This window comes from Drosophila santomea, chromosome 3L (genome assembly GCF_016746245.2).
Source record: "Drosophila santomea strain STO CAGO 1482 chromosome 3L, Prin_Dsan_1.1, whole genome shotgun sequence".
In the NCBI taxonomy this organism is placed as follows: Eukaryota; Metazoa; Arthropoda; class Insecta; order Diptera; family Drosophilidae; genus Drosophila; species Drosophila santomea.
Genome location: NC_053018.2, coordinates 22,264,244 through 22,275,946, shown reverse-complemented (window position 1 = coordinate 22,275,946; position 11,703 = coordinate 22,264,244). Strand labels below are relative to the sequence as shown.

Genomic DNA, 11,703 nt, shown 5'->3' with positions numbered 1-11,703 from the left:
AGGCATACATACTTCCTCCCTTTAATCCCAGCCAGCACAACCCATTTAAGTATGAGTATTGAGCAATTTACGCGCATTGGAGAGATACAACTGAATCGATTCCGAAGAAAAGAATATAAACAAAATGCTTAAAACTAAATAAAAGAATTTGAAGTACAGCTAGAAATAATAGGTCGAGTCTCATTTTGGACTTTCCAATATAGTGGCTGGCAGTTTGCCTCAACGTTAAATATATAAATATTATTCAATTTACCAAGCTTTATCAAATTCATCGACTTATTGAAAATGAGTTACCAAAGAACGAATTTGAAAGCATATAAGTGATAGAAAATTTTAATTTGAAAGGTCGCCAACTGAGGGTCCAACTACAGATTGAGATCTTCGCTGATCGCTCAAACGACCATTTAAGTTTGGCACAGACTTTGAGTAACGCTTTCCCGTTCGAACCTTGGTTGGCCCGGCCTAAATCCTCCGCCCGCCCCTGCCCGGCTGTCTCAATTCAGTCCTAGAAGTCGCTTGAAGGCTCGTCGGTAGTCTAGGTTGAATATGGTGTATATGACCGGGTTAAGGCCCGAGTTGATGTAGCCCAGCCAGGTGATGAAGTTCTTGAACTTGTTCGTGGGGCAGCAGCTCTGGCAGAAGGGCAGGATGACGTACATGAGGAAGAAAGGCAGCCAGCAGATGACGAACACGCCCATAATGATGCCGAGGGTGCGAGCCGCCCGCCGCTCCTTGGATAGCGAGATCTTCTGCTTTTCCTCGATGAACTGGTTTACCCCACTAGTCTTCTTCTGCAGCGGAGTGGCGGAAACAGCGGCGACTCCCGTCGAGGATTGCGGCGGGGTCAGCTTGAGGGACGTCTGCTCGTCCGCCTGGGTCACGCAGACCTGAAAACGAGATGAGGAATAGTTTTGTTAATCAAGTGACATGGATATTAGAAATAAGGAACTGTTTTTTTTGTAAAGTAATTATACCCGTTACTCGTAGAGTAAAAGGGTATACTAGATTCGTTGAAGGAAGCGTTTCCGACCATATGAAGTATATATATTCTTGATCAGAATGAATAGCCGAGTCGATCTGGCCATGTCCGTCTGTCTGTCCGTCTGTCCGTCCGTATGAACGCTGAGATCTCGGGAACTACAAAAACTAGAAAGTTGAGATTAAGCATACAGACTCCGGGGACATAGCGCAAGTTTGTCGAATCATGCTGCCACGCCCACTCTAACGCCCAGAAACCGCCCAAAACTGCCACGCCCACACTTTTGAAAAATGTTTTACTATTTTTGTATTGGTGTTGTAAATTTCTATCGATTTGTCAAAAAACTTTTTGCCACGCCCACTCTAACGCCCACAAACCGTCAAAAACTGTCAGTGTTGAAAACTGTCCTTCGCACTTCCACTAGCTGAGTAACGGGTATCAGATAGTCGGGGATCTCGACTATAGCGTTCTCTCTTGTTTTTATTCTCGTTACTCGTAGAGTAAAAGGGAAAATATATGTTTGTGGTTTTGTGGATACCCGTTGCTCAACCAGTGAAAGAGAGAACGAAAGTATCTCGATAGAAATTTTGTAAAAACTTTATAAAAATAAAAAAACTAAAAATTTTTTAGAAGTGTGAAATTATTCGCGTGGCAACGAAATTAGAAGCAAACTTGCGCTGCATCATTAGAGTCTACACTTCTTATTTTGTCTGACTAACTGTCTAACTGGATTTATATAAATACAAATATAATTTATATAAAGGAAATCACTAATGGATTTTTAATATTATTACGATTCACGTCTTACCTGTATGCAACCCTTGGGATCGCTCCCGCTCTCCGTGCTGATCTCAGCGTCGGACTTTCCGCCTCCAGAGTGTCCTCCACCGGCCTGGCAGCTACCACCATCCCCGACGGCAGGAAGGAGCTGTTGCTCGCCATGGGGCTCGCAGGTGGACGAGGACTGCGACCTGCGGCCACCACGGGCCTTGCCGTGCTTGATGGAGTCCTTGATTTTGGCGCGACGCGACTTCTTGACCAACACGACCATGTGCTGCTGTTGGGGATCGCTGTTGCCGTGGGAACCCGCTTTGGAGGAATCCTGCGGCTGGTGGACTTCGCTGCTGATGCTCTCCTGGTCATTCTGGATCATAGGCGTGGCGAACTGGGCCCGATCTCGGCCGCAGCACAGCCAGCTGGCTAGAAGGCGCGACTTGGAGCCGGAGTTGGAGGCGGCGACGGGCGAGGAGTTGGCCATCGGCTCCAGCTCGGTGGACTTAAGAGCGATCGTGTTGAGCTTGTTGGCCCTGGCTCTCTCCCTCAAGCGGCGCCGCGTGGCTACGAAGATCTCGATGTAGACGATCGTCATAATGGCCAGCGGAATGAAGAAGGAGCCCAGCGAAGAGTAGATGACGTAGCCGCGCTGCGAGGTCAGCTCGCAGGGCGTGGCGCTGGTGAACTCGTCCGGCCAGTCGTTCCAGCCGATCAACGGTGGACTACTTATCAGTAGTGAGAGTAGCCACACTCCGGAGATGAGCAGCAAGACGCGACCCACGGTCCGCTTTTGGGCGTAGTTGATGGGGTCTGTGATGGCCCAGTACCGGTCGAGGGCTATGGCACACAGGTTTAGGATGGAACTGGTGCAGCACAGCACGTCGCAGGTGAGCCACAGCTTGCACAGGTGGATGCCGAACTCCCAGCGCCCCAGAATCGAGTAAGCCACGTTGAAGGGCAGCACCAAAAGGGCCACCGTGAGATCGGCCACCGCCAGCGACACTATAAAGAAGTTCTGGACGATGCGCAGCGGCTTGTAGGTAAACACACTAAGAATCACCAGGATGTTCCCGATGATGGTCAGCACGATAATGACCGAGAGAACCAGGGCGGTGAGAAGGGCCTGGTTTAAATAGAAAACAAGTCGGGGAGAGTTTTAATGTGGTAGTTTCGAGAACATAAATAAGATCTACTGATTCTAAACCTATTAAAGGAGTAGAAACTACCAGTTCGGTTACGTGCACGGTCACAATCACACATTTAATATGGTCGGCGTTAAAGTTTCAATAGAAATTGGCAAGACGAATAATAGTCTAATCAAATCAAAACATTTTTAAAATTTTGTTCGTGGGGGCTTTGGGGGGCTTGTGGGCGTTATGGCCCAATGGCTTTTAAAACATAATTGCGCTGCGCCAACTTCACCAGAATCAGTATGGTTAATCTCAACTCGTATTTTTTTTAATAGTTTCCGATATCTCAGTGTTCATTCGGACAGACAGACATGGCCAGATCGTCTTCCTCCTACATGTTACATACTTTTAATCAAATCTAGTATACCCTTTTACTCTACGAGTAATTGGCATATTTATTTTATTTCAGCTGTCTAACGTAAAACAATAATGCCAAACTCTTATCCGTTACTATTTATAATAAAATGCAATATTATCATTATGTTTATTACCTCCCACTCCGGCACAGCCAGCTGAAGGCCCAGGACGCTAGCATGCAGCTCCTCCACAGCTCCGTCGCATTCCCCCGCGGAGTCTGGATCCGCCTGAGCCGTACTAAGTGCCGCGGTGACAGTGGTCAGGCCCTCCACCAGCGAACCGGATATGTTCGCCACCGACTCCGTTCCCATGCCCGCATCGGCATCCGTATCCACATACCCCCGTTCGTCCTTGTCGCTTCCGAATTCTGTGGTGCTGACGGCGGCCGCAGCGGTTAGAGCCGCTGCCGCCACCGTTGCGGTGACATTCACAAACAGGATCTGATCTGCCGATGGCATCTTTCCCTGCCACTTGCTTTCCTTGGGCTCCGGTTGTGCTTACATGCGTTTTGGTAAAAGGGTAGATGAGCGGTGGCTTTTTCTGCGAAGGCGACTGGAGAGAAAATCAAACAAAATCGTGGAGAAAATATCGAATCAATATTAATGGTTGTTTATGCAAATAATGTCTTAATCTCATCAAATAGTGTTTTATGTAATAAAGAGTTCATTTTAAGAACGAGAAGTGAACATTTTAAATGTGGAATTGATTTACAGATCAATTTAGATGGTGAATAAGTTACCACACAATGATGTCAGGAACTTCTCATGCCAAATTATTTACCGTTTGTCAACAATCACAAAGGTTTCGATTAATCGGAGGCACCTTCAAACGAAAAATTAAAGGCATTGCAAAAAATCCCCAGCCACAAATAATGGCGGAAGGGTCCAAAACAATTTAACTGACAAATCTTGGCGAATAACCTCACTTAGGGATTAATTATTTTGAAGTAATTAAAAAAATGTCAGAACAAATCGGGTCAAATAGATGGTCCCAAGTAAATTCACGTCTATGAAAAAAAGAGGGTTCTAAGATGTTGAGAAATATTGGGGAAAGGAAGTAGGGCGTCCATTTACTTATTGTCCTAAGTCAATAAACTCATGCCTTCCTTTCAGTCATCGAATAATTGTTGCTCTGTTCTTTTCCACTTCCGCCTAACACTTCTATATCCGCTAAGTTCTTACCAGCTTTACTAAGTTTTGCTATCGAGCTCCTTTTTTTCGCCGACCGAGCCCGGTAGCTGTTGAAAGAACATTAATCAAAATAAAGAAAGCAAGAAACAACTTTGAAGTAAACATTTCATTTAGCAAAAATTGTTTTCCTTTTTTCGCTCCTCGGACTGCCAGATTGCTTATGCTCTGAATCCTACCTTGATTTCTATCTGCAAATGTAAAGCGCTTATTCGGGGAATGGGGGATGTATTTATACCCGTTACTCGTAGAGTAAAAGGGTATACTAGATTCGTTGAAAAGTATGTAACAGGCAGAAGAAAGCGTTTTCAACCATATAAAGTATATATATTCTTGATCAGGATCAATAGCCGAGTCGATATGACCATGTCCGTCTGTCCGTCCTTATGAACGTCGAGTTCTCAGGAACTACAAAAGCTAGAAAGTTGAGATTAAACATACAGACTCCATGTTGCCACGCCCACTCTAACGCCCACAAACCGCCCAAAACTGCCACGCCCAAACTTTTGAAAAATGTTTTGATATTTTGTCATTTTTGTATTAGTCTTAAAAATTCCTATCGATTTTCCAAAAATCTTTTTGCCACGCATAAGCTGATTTTCTGCTGGAACCTACGCGACATAATTGAATATCTCGTGAAATATCTCTCGGGGCACCTATACTTCCCACAGTTCGTTTCTGGCCTGTCCTGTCTGTCCGCCGGGCGATAAGCTTATTATAAACGCTCCTGATTAGGGATACAGCGCCAAAAAACAGTCAAGGAATTGTGCTTGAGTTCGCGTGAGTGTGAATGAACAGCTTAGGATAGTTTGTCCCTGACTTGAGTTCAGTTGGGGGGAATGGCGAAAAGTTTTTTGAACTCGTTATGCAGTCGATGCGACCTTGACTGAACCTGCTTCCGCACACACACATAGTCGTATAGCTGAGTACCCATGTAATGGCAGGCTCTATTCCACATGGCCATGTATTTTTTGGCAAACTTGTCACTAGCATTTGTGTGCCTGCATCGGCGAATGGAAGGGTGCAGCGAGTGTGCAAAAGTTCGGTAACTTTATGTTTCTGCAAAAATTGTATGGAAATCCGGCGAGCACCTAGATAATACATAGCCCGACCAAAGCAAGGGTATCCGAACTTCGTTGGCGTTGTCGAAGCTTCTTTAGTTCCTTAATTTAACGCCGTGACCCGCTCATTAAATATGCAAGAGTTCCGGCATATCTGCAAGACACACGCATCCTCGCCAGCAAACCACCCACCCGACGAACCACCCACCGAGCTTTATTTATAGCTCACATTAGGCACTTGGCTTGGGCAGCTAAAAATACTGGGAGTCGAATCTCCTTTGATGCTGATCAAATTTGCCACACGGAACGAAAAGATACCGATAAAGTGTAATTTCTAATTGGCATTGATGGGTGTGTGTGCCACGCCCCCTTGCTGGCACCTAGAGCCCGCCCTAAAAGTTTCATTTCATTTGCATGATTATTGTGGCGTATAACAATTCCAAGGGGCACACAAGTAAAATTTCATTGTTCAAATAGGCAGCATCTAAGCAAATTGAGAAACACATATCAAACAAAATTTGAAGGTGATGAAAACTCGTATTTTTACTTCTCTTTGAGCTGCGAGAATTTAAAATATTTTCGCGCAATTAAAACGGGGGAAATTGATTGGAAATTATGAAATGTTTTAGTGCCTAAGTAAACATGATTGAGACATTAAGGAATGTACGGTTCTACTTGGCGCATTGTGGTTTTGCATCCCGTCCACCGTTTAACGATTTTCCAATTTCTGGAGCAATAAAAGTACGTTGATCTGCCGCCCAGTTGACAACTGGCCAAACTGCAGATAAGGCTCTCCTGCCAATTTCCATCTGTGTTCATTTACGGTTCTGTTTCTGAAAGCGACACTTCAAGAAACACTGTATAAATTTGAACTAAGATATAAGCTTATCCATTTACTTCATTATATGTTATAAATCGTAGTATACCTTTCATTATCTACAACACTTTATTAAAAATTTTGGATAAGTTACAAACAGTCTTTTCTGAGTGTGGCAGGGTGAACTACATCGACCTGAACTAGGCCTAAATGAAAGTCAACCTGTACTCAATAAAATGCAATTCGAGTCGAGTCGAGTTGATTTGGGCTCGGTGAATGGAAAAGCGTGGGAGGAATGGCCAGTCCCAGGACCTTATCCACTTATGGCAGGCTCTGCAGTCCATTCGGGATACCCACGCAGTGCGAGCACCCACTTTCATGCAGTTTTAAGCTTCTATTACGCGAATATCGATAGGGTTTTTGGCTAGAAACTGGATTAAGTGGGACACTTAAACTCTGGGTCTCTGTCCGTATTGTTATGGCTCCAAGCGGAGTAAGTGAAACGAAATAACAAAATACAATGTGGGCTAAAGTCGGCGTCCGTTCACTGAGGCGGGGGTCAATGAATTTTAAAGAATCGGAAAAACCCGTAGATTAAGCAACGAACAGCCTGCAAATTTGATGTGCAGTTCTTTTGCCTAGTGGACTTTGTTTCTTCTTGTGCGTCTCCTTGTTTTTCCGCATTTTACCATTTTTCTCGCTGGCTGTTGCGTATGTCGTGTGGGAAATTCCTCCACCAGATGTAATTATACCCGTTACTTATAGAGTAAAATGGTATATTACATTCGTTGAAAAGAATGTAACAGTATAGTATATATGTATATTCTTAATCAGGATCTGTCTGTCTGTTCGTCCGTATGAAGGTCGAGATCTTAGGAACTTTATGCAGACTCCAGAGGCATAGACGCAGCGCAAGTTTGTCAATTCACGTTGCCACGCCCAAACTTTGGAAAAATGTTTTGATATTCTTTCAAATTTTGGTTAGTCTTGTAAATGTTTGCCACGCCCACTCTAACGCCCACAAATCGCCAAAAACTGTCAGTGTGGAAATTTTTCATTCGCACTTCCACTAGCTAAGTAACGGGAATCAGATAGTCGGGAAACTCGACTATAGCGTTCAGTCTTGTTTTTTCTTCTCTTTTTGTTTGGCAATGACAAAAACACGCTGATGTGAGGAGCAGTTGGGCAAAGGAAGGAGGTCGGAGAAGTTGTCCTGAGATAAAGGCATGTGCGAAATCCGGACTGCTTCCCAAATGAGCAGCAGATTTATGAAGCAGAAAATATTCCTCGTAAAGTAATGAACGCGGCTGCCGCCAACTCGGCTGATTGAACGGAGGTGGGAAACAGAAATACGTTGGATCTGTGTAGTACATTTCATTGCCTTCATGCAGAAGCAGAATTTTTGATTGCAATTCAAAGTTCAAGCGTTGAATCAAATAAATAAAGCATTGACATTAAAACAAAATGTTATTAAGAATACCACTTTTTGCAATGTTTAAAGGAAAACGATATATGCTTTTATTCTGCCAAATTTTAATGGAATTCGTAACTAGGCTACACTGTAAATAACTCTTCTGAAACCATTAGACCATTTCAACTATCGATGTTATTAAAATACACATGTTTTTTACCGAGCCAGTTAGTAAGGCACCTTTTAAAATATTCCTTTGCTTTAGCCTTAGCTCCTTTAAAATCACACTGATCCAAATTATAGCAATTGTTGGCTAGACATGTTGAAATGTCAGCAATTCGTCAGCTGCCCAGAATCCCTTCGATCGGGAACCGGAAGCCTGACACGTTTCTGGGAGTTAATGCAAGCCAAGTTATTCGAAAATTGATGTGCTCGCTCTGTGGCAGAATCGCAGCGCCATTGCCTGAAAGAGGGAGAGATGTCAGTCCGGTGGACAGGAGGACAGACAGACATACAGAGAGATGGACCTCAATGGATGGGTTTCCATACCTGCAACTGATAAACATGAAAATCATCATCATCATCGTCAAAAAGCAAACCAGCCATGAAAACTGCTGGCTATACGTGTGTCTGCACGAGTCTTTCAATGTGGATGGGCTTATGGCCACGCCCAAAAAAAAACAGTTCGGATAACTAAATTCATAATATAACATTTTTCATTGGGTATTAGTCCTTTGCTTTTTTTTATGGGGCCTTAGGATTAATTTACAGAATAAAAATGCTTTCAAGATTTCCTTTGATTTCATTAAAATAATCGAGGGATCTTCTTTCGCTAACGAACAAATTTACCAAAGCCACATGAAGATATGAATTTCGCTCCAGCTGCCTACATACACATTCTGTCAGTCCGTCAAAAGGTGCACTTCAATTCACATTTTGTGCCCTCCGAATCGAACACTATTCTGAGACCCATCGCACATCGCATATCGCAAGGCGCGGATTCGGCCAGAAGGATCCGCTGCTCTGCGTTGTCCTGACAGCGGAGAGAAAGTAGCAAATGGAAATGCATTTTCCGCTGGCACACGTCCAACGTCCAACAGACGTCAATAGTGCAGATTCTTCTCCAAGTGAGATAGGGGATGGCTGCAATGCTTGTAGGGTTCCTGCATATTTACGCTTGATGAGAGTGTGCTTAGCATTAAGTTGGACTTCCATACTTGCTTCCCCTACAGTCGCCCTCATGGTGGCATTCGATTGCCATTTCTGCTGGGCTTAAACCGAGTTTCTTTAACTAAACATTAGTCAGTCTAAGTAAAACAGTCAACGGGTGTCCAAATGGAGGACGCTCCAAATTAACCATTACCTCACTCTTTGATTTTGTTGTTTGATTTACACTTTTAAATCGACTCAACATGTGTTTGCTTTTAAGGAGGGAGTGGGGGACGTGACTTCCCGTATCCATTAATTTCCAGTTAGTTGACCCTGAAATTTTTGTTTGTGCTTTGGCTTGCGGCAAAATGTTGAACTATTCATGAATGGATTGCCTTTTCCCTTTTTCCCGAACTTCCGCTCGGTGGGCTCGGCAGAAAAATCAATTTGCTCAACTAATTAAGGATATCATCTTTCTGGCCGAGTCGTGTAAGCCTGTTTTCGCTTTCCAATTAGCTAAGAGCTATACGGCTATTCTGTTGCATGTTGTCCAAGTTCCCACTTCGATTTTCTATATTTCCTGGCCGAGAAGTCAAATGAACGGTTCGGTGTTTGGTTTTTAAGCATACAAGGATTCAATTGATTTGAATTGATTGATTTGACTCTATTTTCTGGTGTTCGGTTGCCTTTTTTGCCGGCTTTGTCCATTGCCACTTTTTACGCAGACAAATCAGAAAACAAAAACAGGAGGGTATTTTTCCTATCTTCCTTAAATGGATGCGCCATTTTTTTGTCTTCCGTTTGAGTTGCAACTGGTCATGAAATTGCAATTGGGTTCAAGTGGGTTGCTTGAAAACTAGTTTGATTGCCATTTAGCACGATTTGTTGTTCGGCAGATGGTTAACTAAGCTTATGGCCAATCAACCTGAGTGCCTCCGGTGTGTTATTTTCTATCATATTTTCGAGTCAATAACCAGTGAAACTCAATGTTTTCTTTGGTTTCCTCATCACTCTCCCAAATAAACACGTGCAGCAAGTGGCCAGCATCTGCCAGTCAGTCAACCCATGAGCAAATTTCGCTGCCATTCGCCAGCTGCTCCATGCATCATTATATTGTTACTGTGCTGTTCACTTGGTTAAACATTTTTGTTTAAACAATAGAATTGGGCACATTCAAGCAAGAACAACAGAATATATTATATGTATATAGGCTTGGGTGCTGCGAGATAAGTACTCTATTTGTTTCGTGACCCGAAAGGAATAACAGCAAATAAAAATGGAGTAAGCATTGTTAAAGTCGGACTTTCTGCTGGCCACAATAAGACCAGTCTGGACCTTTCTGAACGCACAGAGTACGTGTTGAGAGGTTTGATTGAAAAGTGATGGTCGATCGATGCAGTCATAAAAACTAAGAGGACATCGCCGTCCCACTTGGCGCAAGTTCATTGGTAGGCAAAGTGCCCACACACTGGGTCAAAGTGGCGACTTCCGGACTACACTAAAAGAAATTATATCAGAGTGCTTCTCATTTGAATAAACTTAGCAGGACAAGAGTAGTACGATTGCAAAGCGGAAAGGCTTGTTATATTTTGTTTAAGAAATGCTTTCGGAACTGTTGTCTTTTTTCCAAATGTATTTTCATGTAGATGGCGCCGGGTGCCGTTGGAAGTTTTTTAGCGAAACCTCTCTACATATAGATAAATCAATTATGGCAGATGCGTTTATTTCAGTCGTTAATTAAAACTGTTCCAACCATTAAGAATAAAAAATAGATGTTGTGATGTACTCTCTACTGGGTTATTCGATTTTACATTGTAATCCATTGAAGTAATTTTTTAGGGCCCTCTTCTGATTTGGTATTTATTGCATTCAGCAAGGGAGTTGGCAACCAAACGCCAAATCTGAATCTGAATCTATAAAATATCCTTTATTTTTACAAGTGTAGCTTAGTCGGACCCTCGTACGAGTGCAATTGCAAATAGCACAAAAGAGAAACCGAACACATCCAACGAGAACTGAACAGACGGTCCCATTTCTATAAAAGCTTCTTCGGCGCTCAATAAAGTGGGTCTGTTTATGGACTCCGGCATTGATTGGGGGACATGTCTGGGCGTTTGGCAATCGGAAATCGTAATGCGACTTGATTTGCTTCGATTATATTTATATTTTACTGATTGCGCCTTGATGCTGCAAATGTGGCGTTAAACGTAACTGAATTAACGCCTAATAAGTTTTCCACTTAGCTCGCTACTCACTTCTGGACTTTGGCTGGGATTGACTCATTGCCGATTCCTGGCCATCATCGCTCCCCATGAATAAATGCATCAAAATCAAAATAAAGTCAGATCGTTTCCGATTTTCCGAAATTTCCCTTTGCCCTGCTGGCCTGCTGGCCTGCTGGCCTGCTTTAAAATTCATTGCATTGCTCTGCCATTTCGCCGATAGTTGATGATCATCATCAATATGGGGCCAGAAAGCAGAAAGCTACAGCTCGGAGCCAGCGAAACTGGAGGCATCCCTGCAGTGGCTGCATTGACATTGAGCGTATTTGTCAGGCACACAGAGACCAGTCCCCTAACAATTCCCCAATTGATAGTCGACTTGCTGGCAGAAAAGGGAGCTGTTCCGAGCTCTGTACGTGCCTGGCAATGGAAACTCTTTGCCTTTGACGTTGACTGCATGCGACAAAATTTACTTGTTCGCATTTATTACATGCCATTTGGTGGCCCAGTGGCGTTGCCTTATGTTGTTTACTCAGCCAACTACATTCCCTCCGAT

General features: G+C 43.5%; 1 protein-coding gene across 3 annotated transcripts in view; it reads right to left on the bottom strand.

Moving 5' to 3' along the window:
• Positions 1-317: 317 nt before the first annotated feature.
• LOC120448857 (tyramine/octopamine receptor) overlaps positions 318-11,703 on the bottom strand; it is a 36,614-nt gene continuing 25,228 nt past the window's right edge. For 2 of the 3 annotated variants that reach the window (XM_039631064.2, XM_039631067.2), the window contains 3 exons: positions 3,435-3,852; positions 1,788-2,876; positions 318-887 (listed from right to left, as the gene is read on the bottom strand). In XM_039631064.2, coding sequence (XP_039486998.1) covers positions 495-887; positions 1,788-2,876; positions 3,435-3,758 — 1,806 coding nt within the window. In that variant the 5' untranslated portion in view covers positions 3,759-3,852 and the 3' untranslated portion in view covers positions 318-494. Of the gene's footprint in view, positions 888-1,787; positions 2,877-3,434; positions 3,853-4,481; positions 4,559-11,703 lie in introns of those variants that run through there. The other variant, XM_039631066.1, reaches the window with a different exon arrangement.